Below are 24,718 nucleotides of genomic sequence, written 5' to 3'. Positions count from 1 at the left end.
AGAGTTGCACTTGTAGGCATCTAGTCTGTACTCGATTTCTCAGTGTAAAGGAGACTGCACCATGGGTATTGAGTACAGGATACCAGATCAGAGAAAATACAAGTCAGTCAGTGTTTCACTTGGAAAGAGGCTGTGGAGGGTGAAGGATGTCCTCCTACATCCCTGACAGTGGTGTAGGAGGACAGAATTCAGAACAAATTAAATGAATTGATAGCACATGTTGAAGTAAATAAATCTGATCTGATAGCAATTACGGAGATAACAAGGATTGGGTCCTGAATATTGACGGGTACATAACATTCAAGATGAATAGTAAGCTGGGTAAAGGTGAAGGGGGTAGTGGTACTGTTAATCAAATGTGGCATTTAGCACTGCAGATCAGGATGTAGAATCGATTTGGATGGAGATGATGAATAGTAGGGGGAAAGAAGTCACTAGTGGAAGTGGGATCACTGAATAGTTTTAAGGCAGATTTTTGATAGATTTTTGTTCAGCAAGGGAATCTAAGGTTACTCTGGGTAGATGGGAATGTAGAACGCGAAACATAAATAGATCAACCATGATCTTGTCGAATGGCAGACAGAATCGAGGGGTTTACTTGGGCTGAGTATGAAAATATTGCACATCTTGCATCCTTCCAAGAAGGAGGAAGAGAGGCTGAGAATGTACCACAATGTGTCTAAGAGAATGGTCCCTCTGGGAGCAGTTGTGGGGGTTGGTTCTACTACTAGCAGTGGAACTAAGTAATTGGTATGAGTGGTGTTGGTGGCAGTGTGGTAATACCCCTGGACTAGTAACTCAACGTCCCAGGTTAATGCTCTGGGAACATGTTCAAATCTTACCATGGCAGATGGTGGAAATTAAATTCAATTAATTAATAAATCTGGAATTGGATTAAAAAAAGCTGGTCGCAGTAATGGTAACCATAAAACTAGTGTCGATTGTCATAAAAAACCTATCTGGTTCATTAATGCTCTTTAGGATAGGCAATCTGCCATCCTTACCTGGTTTGGCTTACATGTGATCCCAGATTCACAGCAATATGGATGATTTTTGAGTGTCCTCTAAAATGGCCTAGCAAGCCACTTGGTTGTAATAAATGTTACAAAGTTTGAAAGGAATGAGACCAGGTGGACCAGCATCAACATAGGCACCAGAAATGACAATGAAAAACTCAGCCCTGTCCTCCCTACTACTGTCTGGAGGTTGGAGCCAAAATTGTAGGAGTTGTCCCACAGACTGGTCAAGCAACAGCTTGACATAGTCATACTCACAGAATTATACCTTATGTCCCTGACATCACCATCCCTGGGTATGTCCTATCCCACCGGCAGGAGAGACAGAATACAGCTGGCAGCACAGTGGTATATGGTCAGGAGGGAGTTTCCCTGAGAGTCATTTAACACATTGACTCCAGACTCCATGGTCCAATGTCATCAGGTCAAACGTTACAAGGAAACCTCTTGTTGACTAGCACCGACCTTTCCCATCGCACTCCCTTTTGCGAATGATTCAGAACTTCTCCATGTAAACCACCAATTGGTAGAAGTAGCAAGGGCCCAGAATGTACTCTGGTGGAGGCACTTCAATGCCCACGACTAAGAGCAGCTTAGTAGTACCATTACTGACTAAGGTGGCCAAGTCCTGCTGAACATATCTGCCAGACTGGACTGCAGCAGGTGGTGAGGAAACCAACAAGGGGGGGAAAGCTACTTGATCTCTTCCTCACCAGTACAGATCTGTACTGTACAGATTTCTATCCAGCTTCTGTTAGTTTGGGTTAGGAGTATGGAACTCCATTTCATCCCCCCCCCCCCCCCCCCCCCCCCCCCCCCCCCAGATGGATGCACTGTCCAAAGGGCAGGGGAGTTGTCCTCCCAGTGTTTATCACTTTGCTGTGGACAGATTGTAACATTTCCTGTCTTTGCAACCATGACAACCCTCAAAAGTAATCATAGAAATCATTTGAATCATAGACTCCCTACAGTGCATAGAGGCCATTTGGCCCATCGAATCTGCACCGACACTTCAAAAGAGCATTCCACCCAAGCCCTCCCCTCTTATCCCTCTAGTGTTGTGCATTTACCATGGCTAATCTACCTAACTACACATTTTTAAGCATTAAGAGGCAATTTAACATGGCCAACGTACCCTAATGTTCACATCTTTGGACTGTGGAAAGAAATCCACAAAGACACGGAGAACGTGCTAACTCCACACAGTCACCCAAGGTCGGAATTGAACCCAGGTCCCTGAGCTGTGAGGCAGCAGTGTTAACCACTCTGCCGCCTATCTTGATTGTGACGAGTCTTGGTACTTCCTGAGGATATGCAAGGTGCTTTGCAGATATTTTTTGATTGAGAGTAAATTTGGTAGTCCTCACTATTTCAGTTCATTAGAGGGAGCTAATTCATCATTATACAGATAATAAAGATGTTAGCAAGATATTTATTGAATAGTCAAACTACTAAGCTTTAAGGTACTGATGGATAAAGATAAGTGTAGTCCTCAAGTTAAGGTGCTAAATTGGGGGAAGGCTAATTACAACAATATTAGGCAGGGATTGAAGAATGTAGATTGGGAGCAGATGTTTGAGGGCAAATCAACAGGACCGACACTTTCCTGTAAGGACGAAGGATAAGTATGGCAAATTTTGGGAACCTTGGATAACGAGAAATATTGTGAGCCTAGTCAAAGAGAAAAAGGAAGCATTTGTCAAAGCTGGGAGGCTGGGAACGCACGAAGCAAGTGTAAAATACAAGGAAAGTAGAAAGAAACTTAAGCAAGGAGTAAGGAGGGCTAAAAGGGGTCACGAAAAAGCATTGGCCAGCAGGATTAAGGAAAATCCCAAGGCTTTTTATACATATATAATGAACAAGAGGGTAGCCAGGGAGAGGGTTGGCCCACTCAAGGACAAGGGAGGGAATCTATGTGTGGAGTCAGAGGAAATAGGCGAGGTATTAAATGAGTACTTTGCGTCAGTATTCACCAAAGAGAAGGACTTGGTGGATGATGAGTCTGGAAAAGGATGTGTAGATAGTTTGAGTCATGTTGAGATCAAAAAGGAGGTGGTATTGGGGTTCTTGAGAAACGTTAAGGTAGACAAGTCCCCAGGGCCTGATGGGATATACCCCAGAATACAGAGAGAGGCAAGGGAGGAAATTGCTGGAGCTTTGAGAGAAATCTTTGTATCCTCACTGGCTACAGGGAAGGTCATGATGTGGAGATGCTGGCGTTGGACTGGGGTAAACACAGTAAGAAGTTTAACAACACCAGGTTAAAGTCTAACAGGTTTATTTGGTAGCAAAAGCCACAAGCTTTCGGAGCCTTAAGCTCCTTCTTCAGGTGAGTGGGAATTCTGTTCACAAACAGGGCATATAAAGACACAAACTCAATTTACAGAATAATGGTTGGAATGCGAATACTTACAGCTAATCAAGTCTTAAAGGTACAAACAATGTAAGTGGAGAGAGCATTAAGACAGGTTAAAGAGATGTGTATTGTCTCCAGACAAGTCCAGGCAAGCTGTGGGGATTACAGATAGTGTGACTTGAACCCAATATCCCGGTTCAGGCCATCCTCATGTTTGCGGAACTTGGCTATCAGACTTGGCTATCAGACACACGACGGCGCAGAGTCGCTGAGCAGAAACTGATCCTTGCTTAAGGATCCAAGGATCCTTGGATCCTTGCTTAAAGAGACTTTAAGAGGAAGAGGAAGCCTTACAAACATCTCAAAACTCTTGTACATATAGTGAGTTACTGATACAAGAGTTGGGAAAGGAAAAGAGAACACATTAATGGTGACCAGCTTGACGAAGGTGATATAGTTAATACACGTGTTTGAATACACACTTTTTAAAGTCAACGAGGAATGTTTTCCACTTGGCTGGTTTTGGAAAATTTCCGCTTGGAGTTTAAACAAATTAACTGAACCAGAGGTCAAAAACTTTTATGAGCAAATAGTTTAGAAGTTTATGTATTTAGCAAGGTGAAAAAATAAGGAATAGTGTTGCATATGCTTAACTCGAAAGGTACTGGAAAGTGTTTTGTTAAGATGACTTGCCTAATGAGGTTCCTTCCTTCTGTTATGATCATTAGGTGCAGTTGAATGCTGGACAGCTGCAGTATATTCGCCTGGCTCAGCCTGTATCTGGAACACAAGTGGTACAGGGGCAAATCCAGACCCTCGCCCCAGGAAATCCACAGCAGGTAGGCAGGTATTTTATCATGTCCTTAGTCACCCTAGGCTGGGTGATTTGGACAATTGGTGTTTAAATTACAATTAACTCATTGGGGCTGACTGAACAGAAATATTCCACAATGGAGCACAATAAATGCGGGGAAGTTGGCTGATCTTAACTAGCCGATTATTAGCATGTATCAGCAAAACTGTTCAGAAATTGATTTGGAGAAATAAATCACTTGTGAATTAAGGTCTTTGCTTATTTCTGAGACCAGATTCTTTGTCCAGCTTTGATCGCCAACCCTTTTGTATGTCATTTGAAGCAGTTTTGAGGGCTGAGGCTATTTTTCACACCTAGAAGCAATAGCCGGTCTGGCTGGCTTGTGCCACCAGACCGGCCTTGCAGCTTTGTTTTATTACAGAGAGTTTCACCCTTTGCCAGACTACTCAATAAGACCATTCGTCATCCTGTAGATAGTGCACTTTTGTTTTGCAATAATGTTGTTTCTCCAGTGAGTGGTTACATACTAAATGTCATGATTAAAGAACAAAGCTGTGACCATTTTCTGTAAAGCCTGAAGCAGAGAAGTTCTGAGTATAGTCAAGTTTGCAGCATGTGTGCCTGCTGTCCATGTTATGCTTCAGATGGGCACGTGTGGCTGTCAGATATTTGCCCAGTGTAAGCAATGCTGTGCAATGCTACTGTTGGACAGAAACCTCCTTGGAAGGGTTTCCCTATCTACTTTCAATGACAGAGTAAAAACTCCGTTAATAGCAAGCAGCTGTGACCCCCATCATCGAGGAAACCTTCAACTGAGACCTGTGCCTCAAATATCATGTTGCTAGGCATTTTTCCACAGAGAGGGAAAATTAGATAGCAATGTATCCTTATACATGTCAATGAATAAGGATAGACTACTGGAGTAGGGAGTTAGGTCACTGCTCCACTACAGACTAATATGTAATCTGAGCAATTTGAAAATTAGATAAAAGTGGAAGCAGAAATACTGGTTCTACTGTTTTATGATTGCATCCTGTTTTGTATTCTAGGTAGGACAAGCAGAGGTTCAACAGGGGCAACAGCAGCAACAACAATACAGCCAGTTTACTGACGGACAGGTATGCTGTTCTATTTAGTGATCCTGTTTGAATTACCTCTTTACTTGCACAAATTGTCAAAAGAGCTGAGTTTTCTGATCTATATGCAACATGATCTTGACACCAGAAATAATATCAGTCTGTTGACCTTGCAAAGTTCTTCGCTGACATCTGGGGGCTTAGTCGAAAATTGGGAGAGCTGTCTCATAGACTAGTCAAGCAACAGCCTGATGTAGTCATTCTCACGGAATTATACCTTTACAGATAGCGTTCCAGACATCACCACTCCTGGGTATGTTTTCTCCCACCGACCGAACAGACACTCGAGGTGGTGGCACAGTGATAAGAGTCAGGATGTAGTCCTGGGGCTCCCTCAACATTGTGTAATGATACTGTATTATTTTAAGAAATAGGAGCATGAGTAGGCCATCGAGCCCCTCAAGCCTGCTCCGCCATTCAATAAGGTCATGGCTGATCTGATAGTGGGTTCAGTTCCACTTACCTGCCCGCTCCCCATAACCCTCAATTCCCTTAATGGTTAAAAATCTATCTATCTGTGACTTAAACACATTTAACGAGGTAGCCTCTACTGCTTCATTGGGCAGAGAATTCCAAAGATTCACTACCCTCTGGGAGAAGAAGTTCCTCCTCAACTCTGTTCTAATTGACTCCCTCGTATTTTGAGGCTATGCCCCCTAGCTCTTGTTTCCATTGTAAGTGGAAATAACCTCGCTGCTTCTACCCTGTCTAGCCCCTTCATTATCTTATATGCCTCTATAAGATCTCCCCTCAACCTTCTAAACTCCAATGAGTACAGGCCTAGTCTACTCAATCTCTCCTCATAAGCTTATCCCCTCATCTCTGGAATCAACTTGGTGAACCTTCACTGTACCCCCTCCAAAGCTAAATATCCTTTCTTAAATAAGGGGACCAAAATTGTACACAGTACTCTAGGTGCGGCCTCACCAGTTACCCTGTAGTTGCAGCATGACCTCCCTGCTTTTATACTCCATCCCTCTCGCAATAAAGGCCAACATTCCATTTGCCTTCTTGATTACCTGCTGCACCTGCAAACTGAGTTTTTGTGATTCATGCACAAGGACCCCCAGGTCCCTCTGCACAGTAGCATGTTGTAATTTTTCACCGTTTAAATAATGGTCCATTTTACTATTATTGCTTCCAAAGTGGATAACCTCACACTTACCAACATTATACTCCACCTGCCAGATCCTTGCCCACTCACTTAGCCTATCCAAATCTCTCTGCAGACTCTCTGTGTCCTCCACGCAATTTGCTTTCCCACTCATCTTTGTGTCATCCGCAACCTTTGTTACCCTACACTCGGTCCCCTCCTCCAGATCATCTATGTATATGGTAAATAGTTGAGGCCCCAGCACCGATCCCTGCGGCACGCCACTAGTCACTGATTGCCAACCAGAAAAGCACCCATTTATTCCGACTCTCTGCTTTCTATTAGATAGCCAATCCTCAATCCACGCTAACACTTAACCCCCAACTCCGTGTACCTTTATCTTATGCAGCAACCTTTTGTGAGGCACCTTATCGAATGCCTTCTGGAAATCTAAATACACCACATCCACCAGTTCCCCTCTGTCAACCGCACTTGTTATATCCTCAAAAGATTCCCGTAAATTAGTCAAACATGACTTTCCCTTCATGAATCCATGCTGCGTGTGCTTGATTGAACCATTCTTTTCCAGGTGTCCTGCTATTTCTTCCTTAATGATACATTCCAGCATTTTCCCAACTACGGATATTAAGCTAACCGGCCTGTAGTTACCTGCCTTTTGTCTACCTCCTTTTTTAAACAGTGGCGTTACATTAGCTGTTTTCCAATCAGCTGGCACGTCCCCAGAGTCCAGTGAATTTTGATAAATTACAACTAATGCATTTGCTATTACTTCTGCCGTTTCTTTCAGAACCCTGGGATGCATTCCATCCGGACCAGGGGACTTGTCTACCTTTAGTCCCATTAGCTTACCCAGCACTACCTCTTTAGTAATAGTGATCGTTTTAAGGTTCTCGCCCCCTACAGTCCCATGACCGTCAATTATTGGTATGCTATTTGTGTCCTCCACTGTGAAGACCGACACAAAAAACATGTTTAAGGCCTCGGCCATTTCCTTGTTTCCTATTATTAAATCCCCCTTCTCATCTTCTAAGGGACCAACATTTACTTTAGCCACTCTTTTCCGTTTTATATATTTGTAAAAACTTTTACTATCAGTTTTTATATTTTGTGCTAGTTTACTTTCATAATCTATCTTTCCTTTCTTTATTGCTTTCTTAGTAGTTCTTTGTTGTTTTTTAAAGCCTTCCCAATCTTCTAGTTCCCCACTAATTTTGGCCACTCTGTACGCATTGGTTTTTAATTTGATAATCTCCTTTATTTCCTTAGTTATCCATGGCTGGTTATCCCTTTTCTTACATTCCTCCTTTTTCACTGGAATATACTTTTGCTGAGTACTGAGAAAAATCTCCTTAAAAATCCTCCACTGTTCCTCAACTGTCCCACCAATTAGTCTGTGTTCCGATTCTACATTAGACCCCCTTGTTCAAGCAGAGGACACTGTTTTGGGACCCTACTTTCTCACCCTCCATCTGTATTAGAAATTCAACCATATTGTGATCACTCATTCCAAGAGGATCCCTCACAAGGAGATCATTAATTTTACCTGTCTCTTTACACAGGACCAGATCCAAGATAGCTTGATCCATCGTAGGTTCTGTAACATACTGTTCGAGGAAACTATCGCGACTCAAGTCCACCGCGTCCGACTTGAGTTGACCAATCAACATGGAGGTTAAAATCCCCCATGATTATTTATAGAAATAGAAACCCTAGAGTGTAGAAGGAGGCCATTCAGCCCATCGAGTCTGCACTAATAGCAATCCCACCTCGGCCCTATCCCTATAACCCCACACATTTACCCCGCTAATCCCTCTAACCTACGCATCCTGGGACACTAAGGGGCAATTTAGCATGGCCAATACACCTAACCCGCACATCTTTGGACAGTGGGAGGAAACCGGAACACCCGGAGGAAACACCTGTGGGGAGGGGATCGAGACGAGGTGACTGGGAGCGAGGAAGTTAGCTTGCAAACAGAGAAGGGTTATAGACGGTGCAAGAGGGAGGATGGACGGGGGATAGAGAAGGGGAGAGCTCAGACCAAAGGATTGAGATGTGTTTACTTTAATGTCAGAAGTATAGTGAATAAAGGGAATGAGCTCAGAGCGTGGATCGATGCCTGAAAGTGTGATGTGGTGGCCATTACGGAGACTTGGATGTCTCAGGGACAGGACTGGATACTCCAGGTGCCGGGATTCAGATGTTTCAGGAAGGACAAGGAGGGAGGCAAGAGAGGGGGTGGAGTGGCACTGCTGATCAGGAATAGTGTCACAGCTGTAGAGAAGGTGTATGCTGTGGAGGGATTGTCTACAGAATCTCTGTGGGTGGAAGTTCGGAGTGGGAAGGGGTCGATCACTTTGCTGGGAGTTTTCTATAGGCCGCCCAATAGTGACAGGGAGGTGGAGGAGCAGATAGGGAAACAGATCCTGGAGAGTTGCAATAAAAGCAGAGTTGTTGTGATGGGAGACTTTAATTTCCCAAACATAGATTGGAATATCCCTAGGGTAAGGGGATTGGATGGGGAAGAGTTCGTTAGGTGTGTTCAGGAGGGTTTCCTGACACAGCATGTGGACAAGCCTACAAGAGGAGAGGCTGTACTTGATCTGATACTGACCAATGAGCCTGGACAGGTGTCAGATCTCTCAGTGGGAGAGCATCTTGGGGATAGCGATCATAACTCCTTTATGCTTGCATTGGAAAAAGAGAGGATCAGGCAAGCTAGGAAAGTGTTTATATGGAGTAAGGGGAAATATGAAGACATAAGGCAGCAAATTAGAGGAGTAAATTGGAAGGAGGTATTCTCGGGGAAATCTACTGAAGAGAGGTGGCAGTTTTTCAAGGAATGTCTGTCTAGAGTTCTACAGGACAATGTTCCGAGCAGACAGGGAGGAGTTGGTCGGTTAAAGGAACCATGGTGCACGAAAGCTGTGCAGGACCTAGTCGAGAAGAAAAGGAAAGCGTACAAAAGGTTCAGAGAGCTTGGCGAAGATAGGGATCTAGATGAGTGTATGGCTTGTAGAAAGGGACTAAAGAAGGAAATTAGGAGAGCCAGAAGGGGTCACGAGAAGGCCTTGGCAGGTAGAATTAAGAAAAACCCTAAGGCGTTCTATAAATATGTGAAGAGTAAAAGGGTGAGACGTGAAGGAATAGGGCCTATAAAAGGTGAAGGCGGGAAAATCAGTACGGAACCAGTAGAAATGGCAGAGGTGCTTAATGAGTATTTTGCCTCGGTTTTCACAGAGGAGAAGGACATGGGTGGATGTACTGTGGGCTTGCGGTGGACTGAAAAGATTGAGTATGTGGACTTTAACAAAGAGGTTGTGCTGGAATCTTTGAATGGCATCAAGATAGATAAGTCGCCGGGTCCGGATGGGATGTACCCCAGGTTACTGTGGGAGACGGGGGAAGAGATTGCAGAGCCTCTGGCAATGATCTTTGCGTCGTCGATGGAGATGGGAGAGGTGCCGGACGATTGCGGATGTGGTTCCTATTTTCAAGAAGGGGAATAGGGATAGCCCAGGAAATTACCGACCGGTGAGTCTAACCTCAGTGGTTGGTAAGCTGATGGAGAAGATCCTGAGGGACAAAATTTATGAGCATTTAGAGAGGTTTAGTATGCTCAAGAATACTCAACATGGCTTTGTCAAAGGCAGATCATGTCTTACGAGCCTGGTGGAGTTCTTCGAAAATGTGACTAAACACATTGACGAAGGGAAAGCGGTAGATGTGGTTTATATGGATTTTAGCAAGACGTTTGACAAGGTCCCCCATGCAAGGCTTCTCGAAAAAGTGAGAGGGCATGGGATCCAAGGGGCTGCTGCCCTGTTATTCCAGAACTGGCTTGCGCAAAGGAGGTAGAGAGTGTGTATAGATGGGTCTTTTTCTAAATGGAGGTCGGTCACCAGTGGTGTGCCCCAGGGATCTGTTCTGGGACCCTTGCTGTTTGTCATTTTCATAAATGACCTGGATGAGGAAGTGGAGGGATGGGTTGGTAAGTTTGCCGACGACACGAAGGTTGGTGGGGTTGTGGATAGTCTGGAGGGATGTCAGAAGTTACAGAGGGACATAGATAGGATGCAAGACTGGGCGGAGAAGTGGCAGATGATCTTCAACCCAGATAAATGTGTAGCAGTCCATTTTGGCAGGTCAAATGGGATGAAGGAGTACAATATAAAGGGAAAGACTCTTAGTACTGTCAAGGATCAGAAGGACCTTGGGGTCCGGGTCCACAGGACTCTAAAATCGGTCCCGCAGGTGGAGGAGGTGGTTAAGAAGGCGTATGGTGTGCTGGCCTTTATCAATCGAGGGATTGAGTTTAGGAGTCTGGGGATAATGATGCAGCTATGTAACACCCTCGTCAGACCCCACTTGGAGTACTGTGCTCAGTTCTGGTCGCCTCATTACAGGAAGGATGTGGAAAAGATTGAAAGGGTGCAGAGGCGATTTACAAGGATGTTACCTGGATTGAGTGGCATGCCTAATGAGGATAGGCTGAGGGAGCTTGGTCTTTTCTCCATGGAGAGACGTAGGATGAGAGGAGACCTAATAGAGGTGTATAAGATGTTGAGAGGCATAGATCGGGTGGACTCTGAGGCTTTTTCCCAGGGTGGAAATGGCTGCTACGAGAGGACACAGGTTTAAGGTGCTGGGGTGTAGGTACAGGGGAAATGTTAGGGGGAAGTTTTTCACACAGAGGGTGGTGGGCGAGTGGAATCGGCTGCCATCAGTGGTGGTGGAGGCAAACTCAATAGGGTCTTTTAAGAGACTCCTGGATGAGTACATGGGACTTAATAGGATGGAGGGTTATAGGTAGGCCTAAAAGGTCGGGATATGTTCGGCACAACTTGTGGGGCCGAAGGGCCTGTTTTGTGCTGTATGTTTCTATTAAACCCACGCAGACATGGGGAGAATGTGCAAACTCCAGATATGTGTTGCCGGGCAAGGTGGTGGAGGCGGACACACTGGGAACGTTTAAGACTTATCTAGACAGCTATATGACCGGAGTGGGAATGGAGGGATACAAAAGAGTGGTCTAGTTTGGACCAGGGAGCGGCGCGGGCTAATTGTTCCTTGTTTCTCGTTTCAAGGCTTCATTCTATGATCATCTTGCTGGTGCCAGTACAGAGCGAGACTGCGGATAGTTGGGAACCTGTCTCGGGGGCAGGGAATTCATATGGTGTTCATGGAAGTGGAAATGACTAGGGTTGGGAAGCATTTTCCGATCAGGGCCATTGTGATCTCCTGGACTCGTTTCGATCGCCTCAGGGGGTCGGAGAGGAATTTCCCAGATTTTTTTTTTCCCCATATTGGCCCTGGGGTTTTTCACTCTGGGTTTTCGCCTCTCCCTGGGGATCACATGGTCTGGAATAGGGGGGTGGGGGTGAGTTAATAGGTTGTAATGAACAAAGCATCGTAGCTGTGAGGGACAGCTCGGTGGATAGGATATTGGTATGTAGATAGGCTGGAAAATTGGGCGGGGATCCTGGATTCAGGATTCAATCCTGGACCGGGGAGCGGCGCGGGCTTGGAGGGCCGAAGGGCCTGTTCCTGTGCTGTATTGTTCTTTTTTCTTTGTTCTTTGTTCCACACAGACAGTGACCCAAGCCGGCAATCGAACCCGGGACCGTAGCAGCAGTGCTAACCCACTGTGCCACCGTGCCGCCCATTTTGTCGATCCATTTTCACATGCATCTGTTATTTGTTTGTTTATAGCCCGCCCCACCTTGGGGGCCTATAGACTACGCCCACCAGTAACTTTCTCCCCTTACTATTCCTTATCTCCACCCACAACCATTCCACATTCTGCTCCTTAGAGCCTATATCGTCTCTCACTACCGCCCTGATGTTATCTTTAATTAACAGAGCGACCCCACCTCCTTTTCCTTCCTGTCTATCCTTCCGAATTGTCTGATTTTGATGTATTCTATGTTTAAAGTGCGTTGCTTTAAGAGGCAGTGTTTGTTACAGGAGGTCGATTTGTCTGGTAGATGTGCAGCAGATGCTAAGAATGCAGGCTAATGATTGATTTCAGCTAGGAATTTGTTACTTGGTAGAGTTAATGGACTTTTTGTTTATTTAGATTCTCCTGGGATTTCAGACTAGGTATGCAGAATCATGTGAGTTTTTGATTAGGTTGATTGATAAAGACAAAGAAATGTGCTTTTAGGAGGAGCGACACTTGCAGAAACAGACTGATTTCATTTTACTTTTAAAAATACAAGCAGTTGCTGCCTGGGTTGTCTGAAGAAAAGTGTCTCTCTCTCTCTCTCTCCAAAGGCTTTCTGAAAGCTCCAAAGCCCGGTAGCCTAAGCCACAGCAAGTATGCCTGTGGTTTGGTAACTAATTTGAAATTAATTTTTACCACCTATCACTGAGGGGAGATAGGACATGGAATGTACTCTGGGTGGGGAGGCTTCAATGTCCAACATCAAGACTGATGCAGTAAAATCACTACTAAGTGAGCTATCTGAGTCCTAAGAGAGCTAGTGTTATATTGGATCTGTAACAGATGGTGAGGGTACCAGCAAGAGGGAAAAGCCTACTTGACCTCGTCCTCACCAGTCTATCTGTCACGGATGCATCTGTCCATGACAATACCGGTAGGATTAATGATTGCTCAGTCCTTGTGGAGACAAAATCCCATCTTCACATTGAGGATACTGTGCATCCTATTATCTGGCACTCCCACCACGTACAATAGGATAAATTTCAAACAGATCTGGCAGCTCTCAAACTGAGCATCCATGAAGCACTGAGCCATTAGCAGCGACAGAATTATCTACAATTGCAATCTGTAACCCCCCCCCCTGGCTTTTACCATCAAGCCAGGGGATCAACCTGATTCAAAGCAAAGTGCAGGAGGGCATGCATAAACTTGGTGAGGCTAAGGACTACTTGTGTACCAAACAGTGAAAGCAACTTGCAGTAAACCGAGATGGGCAATCCTACTACCAGATCAGATCAAAGCTCTGCAGTCCTGCCTCATCCATTCATGGTGAATAATTAAAACAACTAATTGGAGGAGTAGGCTCCACAATTATTCACATCCTTATTGATAGGGGAATCCAATACATCAGTGTTAAAGACAAGGCTGAAGCATTTGCACAATCTTCAGCCACAGATGCCAACTGGATGATCCATCTTGATTCCTCCTGAGGTCCCCATATCACACATGTCAGACTTCAGCCAATTCAATTCACTCCATGCAATACCAAGAAACACCTGAAGACACTGAATATTGCAAAGGCTATGGGCCCTGACAACATTCCAGTAATTGTACGGAAGACATGTGCTCCAGAACCAGCTACACCCTTAGCCAAGCTGTTCCAGTATAGCCGCAACATTTGACAATGTGGTAAACTGCCCAGGTATGTGATGTCTGCAAAAAGTACATACCCAACATAACCAATTTCCACTCCATCATTCTACTCTCAATCATCAGCAAAGTGATGGAAGAGGTTGTCGGCAGTGCTATCAAGTGGCACTTATACAGAAATAACCTGCTCACTGACGGTCAATTTGGGTTCCATCAGGGCCACTCAGTTCCTGGCTTCATTACAGCCTTAGTCCAAACATGAGTTGAATTATCAAAGCAGTGTAACATCAAAGAGCCCTAGCAAAAGGAAGTCAATGGGAATCGGGCGGAAAACTCCCCACTAGTTGGAGTGATACCTAGTGTAAGGGTTGTGGTTGTTGGAGGTCAATCATCTCCGTCCCAGGGCTTCACTGCAAGAGTCCCTCAGGGTAGTGTCTTAAGCTGAATCCTCTTTAGCTGCCTTATCAATGACCTTCCTTCCATCATAAGGTTAGAAGTGGAATCTTCACTGATAACTGCACAACATTCAGCACCATTTGCAACTCCTGAGATACTGAAGCAGTCGGTGCCAATACGCATCAGGACACGGGCAGCATTCAGGCTGGGGCTGATGGTGGCAAGTAATATTTGTGCCACACAAGCGCCAGATAATGACTATCTCAAAGTAGAGAATCCAACTATCTCGTCTTGAAATTAAGTGTTATTACCATAGCCAAATCTTCCACTATCAACATCCTGGGAAGTTATCATTGACCAGAAACCAAACTGGGCCAGCTATATACGTACTGTGGTTACAAGAGCAGGTCAGAGACTGGGATTTCTGTAGACAGTAACTCACCTGTCCACCTGTTTAAGCATTGGGAATATGTTGGAATGCTGTCCACTTGCCTAGATGAGTGCAGCTCAGACAACACTCCAGAAGCTCAACAACATCCAAGACCAAGCAGCCCTCTTGGCACCACGTCCACAAACACCACCGGCACACAGTGGCAGCTATGTATACCATCCATAAGACACATTGCAGGAACTCAGCAAGGATCCTTTGACAGCACCTTCCAAATCTTGAGACTTCTACTATCTAAAAGAACAAGATACAAGAGGTATGGGACCACCACCGTCTGCAGGTTTTCTTCCAAGGCACTCAGCATTCTGACTTGGAACTATATCATCGCTCCTTCAGTCAAAATCCTGGAACTCCCTTCCCAACAGCACTGGGTTTGCCTACACCACATGGACTGCGGCAGTTGAGGAAGGCACTCGCCATCTCGAGGGCAATTAGGAATGGGCAATAAAAATGCTTGTCTCGCCAAAGATGCTCACATCCGAGAAGGAATAAAAACAGAAGAGATAGCTAGGCCATTAATATTGTGATGTGGACTGGTTCTTATTTTAATATAGAAAATTGGCTGAACAGATATTAGTGATAGTGAATGAAATTAGAACAGAACTTGCAAGCATGCTGAAACATGCAGAGGAGTCTGGTTCTTTTTAAATGGATTGTTGCCTTGGTACGATACAGCAGCAAACCTGCCACCATTGTTGGCTGCCTGTGGGAGTGTGAGTGGTGTTCATCCATCAGCTGAGGTAGTGCCAACTTCTCCTTCGGGCCCATCAAACTGCATTATTTATGTTCATGCAGAGAATAATAGTCAAATGGTTATGTTGCTGGATTTGTAATTAATGCAATCAAAGAGTTTGCAAAACAATATATAAATAAAATATAGTGTCAGTAAAAGCTAATAGATGGTTGTAAAGAGACAACTGGTTATCATAGAAATCATAGAAATCATAGAAACCCTACAGTGCAGAAGGAGGCCATTCGGCCCATCGAGTCTGCACCGACCACAATCCCACCCAGGCCCTACCCCCACATATTTACCCGCTAATCCCTCTAACCTACGCATCTCAGGACTCTAAGGGGCAATTTTTAACCTGGCCAATCAACCTAACCCGCACATCTTTGGACTGTGGGAGGAAACCGGGGCACCCGGAGGAAACCCACGCAAACACGAGGAGAATGTGCAAACTCCACACAGACAGTGACCCGAGCCGGGAATCGAACCCGGGACCCTGGAGCTGTGAAGCAGCAGTGCTAACCACTGTGCTACCGTGCCGCCCTCATGGTTATGGAAAGAAATCTGCGGTCCTTGCCTGGTCTGGCCTGTGTGACTCCAGCCCCACACTGTTTGACTCTGAATTGCCTTTTGAAGCAGCCTAGCAAATTGAGAGATTGATTTTTATTTTAAAAAATTATTATGCCTGTAATCTTACCTATTAGAATAGAAACATAGAAATGATGAGCAGGAATAGGCCATTCAGCCCTTCGAGCCTGCTCTGCCATTCAATATGATCATGGCTGACCCTTTATCTAAATGCCACTATCCTGCTTTCTCCCCATACCCCTTAATGCCATTAAAATCTTTTTAAAAAATCTTTCTTGAAACATTCATTGACTTGGCCTCCTCTTGCCATCTTCTGTGGTAGAAAATTCCATAGGTTCACCAACCTTTGAGTGAAGAGATTTTTCCTCATCTTGGTCCTAAAGTGGTTTACCGGTATCCTGAGACTGTGTCCCCTGGCTCTTATGGTATTTGCTACCAAATAAACCTGTTGGACTTTAACCTGGTGTTGTGAGACTTCTTACTAGACTCCCCAACCAGGGAAAACATCCTCCCTGCATCTTGTCTGTCCAGCCCAGTTAGAATTCTATACCTTTCAATCAGATCGTCTCTCATCCTTCTAAACTCCAGTGAATACAGGCCCAGTCAAACCAATCTCTCCTCACAGGACAGTCCCACCAACAGCCGAGTGACTCTCCACTGTACTCCCTCTATGCAAATATATCCTTTCTCAAGTAGGGAGACCAAACCTCCACACAATATTCCAGTTGTGGTCGGACCAAGGCTCTGTATAAGTGCAGTAAAACATCTCTACTTCTGAACTCAAATCCTCTGGCCAGCATACCATTTGCCTTTCTACTTGCTTGCTGTACCAGCCTGTCCACTTTCATTGACCGATGTACAAGGACACCCAGATTCCTTTGTACATCCACACATCCCAAAATATCACCATTAAATAATACTCTCCCTTTCTGTTTTTCACACTGAAGTGTATAACTTCATACATACTGCATCTGCCATGTATCTGCTCACTCCCTCAACTTGTCTAAATCACCTTGAGGCCTCTTTGCATCCTCCTCGCAATTCACAATTCAGCCCAGTTTTGTCATCAGCAAACTTGGTAATGTTATATTTGGTTCCCTCATCCAGATAATTTTTAAATATCATGAATAGTTGGGGCTCCAAGCACTAATCCCTAAGGGTACCCCACTAGTCCTTGCCTGCCACTCGGAGAAAGACCCATTTATTCCCACTCTTGTTTCCTGACTTCAACCAATTTCTCAATCCATGTCAGTACATTACCCACTATCTCTCGTGCTTTAATTTGAATTCTTGGTGCCTTTTTGCTTAGTGTTTAGTTTGAGTAAAAGTGATCTGAGGTATTTTGAGCTGTGCTGACTTGTCCTTTAGTCTTCCCCATCTGCTAATGACATTTCTATTGTGCAATGTATGTGTTTCGTCAACAAAATAAGCTTGTGTTTCTGTGCAAGTAATTAAACCCTGTGAGAATCGTCGCCTGCAAGATGGTATAATAATGAGGAGCTGATAGAATTTTACAGTAATTATTGCCATGGAGCAATGAATTTACTATTACATTGCCAATGGCATTTCCGAGGATGCAGTATTTATATACATGGGCTCACTAATTGCCAATAGCAGTTATCCCTTCCTGCTCCCTAAAGAATTTGAGTTGTGAGCCCTTTCCCTCTCCTCACTAGTGGTGTTGCTGAAATAAATACAAATGAGAATTCATGTATTGGAGAATGATCTGTTAGCGCAAAGAGTACATGTTGTAGGACATGCAAGGAAAATTGATTAAATTTTCAAAATGGAGAAAGCTGTAGGAGCAAAAGGAAGGTTAATTTTAGAATTCTCTAGCAAAGAGCCAACGCAGACACAATGGGCCGAATGGACTCCTTTGATTCTAAGCGTATTTCTTGTTTTTCTCCTCTGAAGTGGTATTTGGCATACACCTGTGTAAGTAATGGTAGAAGCTGTAAATGGGTACCAAAACTCAGTTACAGTTGGCCATAATCTGGCTCAGGACGTAGTGTTGTGTCTTAATACTGGATACCACTCAAACACACTGTTTATTGTTTAAGAAGTCACTGCAGCCCCTGTTTCAACCTGATATCCCATTGCCACTGCATCCCTTATTCTATATTCTGTCCAAGTTACAGTTAAACTAACCAAAAAGAAATCATGTTGGGAGTTTATTTTAGAGGAAGGTGTAGGGTGGGAACTGTGTGTCTTGGGAAGGCCAATATTACCGTTGTGATTGTGGGACGTTTTTATGGTCAGACAGCATATGGGATACATGGTAAATATGATTGCGTTGAGATTTTATTCTCACTGCTCCCTGGTACCTTGTCCAAGTAATCATTGTAATGTGTGATCCTAGTCTGAGGCTTTGCTGTGATCAGCTGTTTGGTGTTGACCTGGGGACCTTCTGTTTCAGTGTCTCACTGGGGGGGCTGCAGTCGCTCTTTTAATTAATGTCAGCAAGTATTTCAGGCAGCAGCATCCGTGGCATTGGGATGGAGGGTATTGCCTCTGCATCCCCCAGTCCTAGGTTGTAGTTTGGGCATACTGTACCTCTATGGTGTATTTAAGAGCAAGGTGAGAATTGACTGTGAAATTGTGAAGATTAACGTGAGTTTTGGACTTGAGACCCATGTCTCCTGCCAACCTGCTCTGGAGAAGCTGTCGGTTCTGAATTTGTTATATTTTTGGCCCACCTCCCCTTCGATCATTGTTCTGCTTAAAAGTGACCTCTGACCTCTTTTGTAACCACGGGGTTAATAGTTCACCATCTGGTCTGCAGGACATGATTTTCCAATTCATTGAGTTTAGATTGAGGCACAGTTCATTCTTTCTGGGGCCTCAAACCCTGGGACATCATCCCTCGCTCTTATTATCTTCAGGTTTTTAAAATACACGCTTGGTGTCACCTAATTACTCCTGAGTCATTTGTCTTCTCTTTTACTTTGTTGAACTTTCGTATTGCCTGTAAAAAAAAGTGCTCTCAATTATACAGCAGCATTCATGAGCTCAGGACATTCAAAGCACTACAGATTCCAGAGTCCAGCACTGCAGAGCCAGCATTGATTGTGTTCCAATTTCTGTCTTAAACCCAGAAACTTCTGACTTGGGAAGTCGATGAAAGATACAGAACTCGCAAACACCTGTTTCTGTGTCAAATTGCTTTTAGTTTAGAAGCACAATAACTTTCAAACTACTGTCCAGGACCGTACAGGCTGCATGATTAAGTTGGGGATTGGGTGGGGGATGGATGTAAATAATTTACAAAACAACAGCTTTGCTTCCATGGAATTGCATTCCTAACGGGTGAGAGCCAGTGGAATTTCATTAACTATTAACTTTAAGTGTAATAAAGTAAAGCTGCAGCAAGTAGAGAAAATGGAGAACCATTTTATCATTTAATTTTACACAGATATGTTTACTAAAGTACAAAGAATACTTTAAAAATGAAATTTCAGCATTAACTGAAGAGCCAGAACATGTTTGTCCTCCCCTCGGCCCTGCCCTGTCACTAACATTTTGTGGAAAATGTTTTTTTTACAGAAACGAGTAATTGGAATGATTTAAGTGGATTAGCATTTCTGATTGCGCTTTGTCCAGCACAACATCTCTGCTGCCTTCCAATAAGAATGAACACCTGTTCTCCAAATCTCTCTCTAGCGGCCCATTCTGTGGCAAGGTGTTCTGTCAGCTCTGCTGCAACAATCACAGCACACACACAGGATGGCTCTCCAAGCACTTTTCTCCCCCCTGGCTCATTTGTGATGTACATTCTTACCTCCTCTTTGATCACCAGATGCATGGTAACACCATCTGAAAATATACAGTCAGTTTCCACATCTACACTGACAATGCTGAATATTTTTCAAGTTACGACAGTACCCAGTTAATGCCTGCCATTGAAAGATAGATCAATCACATTCCCCACTTTAATAAATCATAACCATCCTTTTCACTCCTGCCAGCAGCTAATTGCCATTTGGTTTTAATTCCCGTTAGCCTCCACTGCTGACAGACCTAATCAGTCACCGTGGCTTAAAGTGAGACACAGCAAGTTCAACCCAGCTTCTCCAGTCACACACCTTTCCTATTTTTAAGGCCATTTTGCTAATCCACCAAGGGAGTGCAGCACTGTCTGAGGTGCTGCCTTTGAGATAAATGTTAAACCATCTGACATCTCGGATAGGCTTATAAGATTTCAAAGCACTCTCTTGAATTCTCCCCAGTGTCGTGGGCCAATATCTATCCTTCAACCGGCACCTAACACCAGATTATCTGGTCATTATCATATTGCTTTTGTAGGAGCTTGTTGTGCACACATTGGCAGCATGTTTCTTAATAACAAGTGCATAATGCAAAGCTAACTGCAAAATGTTTTGGGATGTTCTGCGGTTATGATAAATGCTGTTTAAAACTAACACTGAATCTTTAGTATACATTTTCACCTACAGCTCCAACTGATCCAAAACACCACAGCTCATTTCCTCATGCTGTCGTACTCTCCCAAATTCCACTGTCCTCCCATGCTCCAGTAACTTGATTCAACATTCGCATCTTCACCTTCAAATCTTTCCTCACCCTATTTTAATACCTTCCTGTATCTTGCACATATTCTCAACGCCAGTGGAAGAAGGGTGTTGGAGTGTTTTTCAGTGACTATGTATTATGCTGGCTTTCACTTAATTACAGCTCAGCTAATATAAAGTACTCTGGTTCTTTTATTTTCCAAGCTTGGTCAACATATGAGAGAGATTTGGGACAGCTCCAAATCTACTCTGAAATTACATCACTCTCAGTATTACAATTATACAATTTTCGAAAGTCATTTGCTCACCCCAACTGGGTATGAGCCACTCATTATTAGTATAGATTGGCCAATAACATGTACCCTCTGACAGCATAGGACTACATGATCAGTTCATGGACTTTGAAAGTCTTTCTCTCGTCACCTGACACCTTCCAGACCCTCTTATCTGGTGTACTGTATATCCTATTCATTAGAACTGTCTGGGACCCCTGGTGTGTCCTTGGTTAGTGAATATCCTACTTATTAGGACTGTTTAGAGACACTGATAAGAGTTGCTCTTCCCTTCGCTCAGTAGCTACATTGTTCTGAGGAATGTGGTTCTTTTTACATAACTATGTCCAATCATGCCTTAGAGCACTATGTCAATAGCCAAGGTGTACGCTTTTTAATACAGAATATGTTTTCAAAAATACATATCTAAATTAAGTGGTTATAGGTGCCCCTATGCAAATTGTATTTTTCGGGCACTTTGTAACTTCTCTATGCTCTATTCAATCTGATTTAACGTACCTTGATCTGTTAGCCTTTTAATCCAAAATTATTCTAAATTTACTCCTACAAAATGGAAGCCCACTTAATCATCCCCCCCCCCCCCACAAACTTCCATCCAGCCTGAACACCACCACCTCTGCTTTCAAAAGAATGGCTCCACATTTTTCTCCACCTTGTCAGAGGTACCATCTCCACCTCATTTGTCTACCCTGCCTGGTGTCCACACTTCATTTTCTTCCTTAGTGTGAGGTGCTTGTGTTGACATTTCAAGGGATGGAAGGAGGCTCACCTGGAATAGACTAGTAAACATTGGCTTGAACCAGTTGGGCCACCTAGCCTATGTGTACCATAAATTCTTGGTATGCTATGCTTCAAGATATCCTGCACCTTCACTACCTTAGAAATGCATGTTGTTCTTTTGTTGACTGTGTAAAGTTCCAGCTCAATCCGTGGGAGATTGTAATGTACATCTCTGCTGTTTGTCTTGTTCCCTGCAGCAACTGTACCAGATTCAACAGGTCACAATGCCAGCTGGACAAGACATCACTCAGCCCATGTTCATCCAATCCACTAACCAGACTGCAGATGGACAGCCTGCTCAGGTCACAGGGGAATAGAGCAAAGGGATTGAAGAGCTGAAATCAACTGCCAGCGAAGCCATGTATAAATAGTACAGTCACTAAATAACCAGGATGAAAAAGGACTTTTTTTTAAAGTGTCTTTTTTTTCCCTTGCATTGTGCTAAGCAAAAATAATTGTACATACATAAAACTGCAATAAACACCTTCCGAATAGAGCTTTGTAAACACATGCGTGAGGGGAGGTAGGAAGCAGAGTTCCTGCTTGTGCTGGTAATCCTGTACCATAACTGATCATATTGCTGTTGTTCTGTTCAATTGTACAGTGTTGTTCCTCATTAAAGTTAATCAGCTTTTTTAAAAACATTATGCAACAAATGTTTAAAATAGACCTGGGTTAAATGGAGGTAAATTAGAAAGCTGTGTTCCTTGGCTGATGAGTTTCTTACTGACAGGTTTATAAACCATTTCTGATCAGCCTTAATAAATATTGAATCAAAAGATCTGTTTATGTAAGATTCAAGAGGTTCAATGAGATGTATTTGCAGTGCAGCATTAGCAGAGACTGTTCAATATCAAAACGCCTTGTGTTAAAGGTACTATATAAATACAATAAAATGTTCCAAGGCAGTTCACAGGAACATTCTGAAACAAAATGTGACCAAAAGCTTTGTCAAAGGAGAATGTTTAAGGAGAAGTGGAGAGCTGTAGGAAAGCTGTTCCAGGGTTTGGGGCATGAACAGCTGACGATGTGGTGACGCTGAAGAGGCCAGAAGGAAAGCTGTTCCAGGGTTTGGGGCATGAACAGCTGACGATGTGGTGACGCTGAAGAGGCCAGAGTGACCTAAGTCCGGATACCTTGGAGAGTTGAAGGGCTGGATGAGACTAGAGATGGGGAGGAGCTAGTCCACAGAGAGATCCAGAACAAGGATGAGAATTTTAAGACCAATGTTCAAAGTTGTGAAAATCTGGGTTCGAGGTCTCTTCCAGAGAGAAGTGAGGTAGACTCCCAAACCATTCCAGTGAAATATTGAATAATGTTTGCAAACTATACTCCCCATCTAAATAGCTGCAATGTAGTGTTGCAGCTGAACAAAACAGATCAAATTTCCACCTAATTTTGTGACTTGTTTAGGAATTCTTTTGTGACATTTTATGAAATGCTGACAGTTTACAGGAGTTAGGGATGTTGGTGTTTAAAGTAACTGTTTCTTTACTTGGATCTAAGTATACATCACTGATAATACAACAGATGAGTGAGGGCCACAAAGATATACAGGCTGATTGGTCAAGTTCCACAAATTACCTGATACATGAAAAATATCCCAATCCAGCTGGGAGGGATCCCAATCACTTTATGCTGGCTCCCAAATATGTAATGTTGCTCCAGACAGAACATCAGGTGATTTCTCTATAGCACTGGAGTTGGAGCCAGCACTGATGATCTGACATGCTACCAAGTGGTTTGTAAGATATATCACTTTTATCCTGGTATCTGCCATTACCCTGATAAATATCACAAGATAGGTTTGGGTTGAGGGAGTTCTTTTCATCCATACAGTCCTATTGCAACACCCAGTTTGCTTCCATTACTCTATGCACAAGCCCGTCCCATATCTTGATTTTTACATGAAGAATATCCTAACATCAGTCCTGTAATTGTTTTATTTTACTAGCTTGTAGCTGTGTCTCATTGGCCAACTCAAGACTAGTTTTCCAATTGTACCCTTTTCTGTAGTATTTATTATCTTGTGACCCTCTTCATCTTTCCTTGTATCTGAACCCTTTCACACTAGGATTAAGCCCTGATAATTTCCTCTGCGTTATTTCCAACACTTAAGTGTTTCCCTTGTGTATTGATGGACTGGAAGTGGATAAAAATGTGTTTTAACTTGAACATTAGAGTGCTGTACTTGACCGGAACTCAAATGTTTCAACTATATAGGTGAACATTCAATCAGCTTATTATGTGTTACTCTGCACATTCATTCTCAGGACATGAATGACATTGATAGAGCCAGCACTAATTGATGGTGGGCTGCACTTTTTAAATGTTGCTGTCTGTGGAGTGAAAGTGTTCCCCACAATACTGGTGGTTAGGAAGTTCCAGCAGATGGACTCCGAGTTTAGGCACAATTTAGTATTGAATAGAGCCTCTCAGGCCCTGATCATTTTGACACTGATCATGGAGTATCTGTTACCCATTTTTTTAATGTCAGTGTAACTTAATCAGTTTCCTCGTATTAAGCAGTTTGATTTTATTGGTTTTTTTATAATTTCCAAAATAGAATGTATCCTTCCATTGTTGCTGGTCTAAGCAGGGTAACCCCCTGTATAAGGCTTGTCTGTTTAGATCAGTTTCTGTATTTTCAAATGGGATGAAGAAGGCGCCTTATAAAAGGATGCTATGGAATGCATCACAAAACCAAGTCAATTTGAGTTTCTGTAATAATTAAATCTAGATCATTTCATGTTAATTAATGTGCAGTTTATTCCAGTGATCCTGGCTGTCAGTCAATCAGATCAGCAGCGCTTGACTTTGAATCAACAGAAAATGTACTTTTTGAAAGAATGAAAGCTGTCTATAATCCTGATTCTGTTTTCTGTTCATGCTGGCCAGATGGGGCCTGATCTCTTTTTAATCCTGCTCCTTGCATATAGACTAAGACAGCACAGACATCCATTCAGCTCTTTAAAACAGCTACACTATGAATCCCACTTTCCTTGTCCTTCAAATGTTTTTAGTTAAAATATTTAACTAATTCGCTTTTGAAAGCTCCCTTTTGAGGCATTGCTTTCAAATCATCAGAACTCAATGCATAAAAATATTTCTCCTGTTCCTTCTACATTTTCTCTCAGTCTGAAAGACGTGCTGGTTAGGTGCATTGACCCGAACAGGTGCTGGGGTGTGGCGACGAGCGGAATTTC

At 43.5% G+C, this 24,718-nt stretch overlaps 1 protein-coding gene across 17 annotated transcripts in view; it reads left to right on the top strand.

The window, feature by feature from the left end:
• Positions 1–24,383, top strand: part of nfyc (nuclear transcription factor Y, gamma) — a 102,435-nt gene extending 78,052 nt beyond the window's left edge. For 15 of the 17 annotated variants that reach the window (XM_078237687.1, XM_078237692.1, XM_078237695.1 and 12 more), the window contains 3 exons: positions 4,101–4,211; positions 5,236–5,304; positions 21,710–24,265. In XM_078237687.1, the coding sequence (XP_078093813.1) occupies positions 4,101–4,211; positions 5,236–5,304; positions 21,710–21,829 (300 nt within the window). In that variant the 3' untranslated portion in view covers positions 21,830–24,265. Of the gene's footprint in view, positions 1–4,100; positions 4,212–5,235; positions 5,305–21,709 lie in introns of all 17 variants that reach the window. The other 2 variants (XM_078237683.1, XM_078237682.1) reach the window with 2 other exon arrangements.
• Positions 24,384–24,718: the final 335 nt, after the last annotated feature.

Source organism: Mustelus asterias, chromosome 21, assembly GCF_964213995.1.
Source record: "Mustelus asterias chromosome 21, sMusAst1.hap1.1, whole genome shotgun sequence".
NCBI classification, from domain to species: Eukaryota; Metazoa; Chordata; class Chondrichthyes; order Carcharhiniformes; family Triakidae; genus Mustelus; species Mustelus asterias.
The sequence above is the reverse complement of the archived record's forward strand: the minus strand, read 5'-3'. Positions and strand labels throughout refer to the sequence as shown.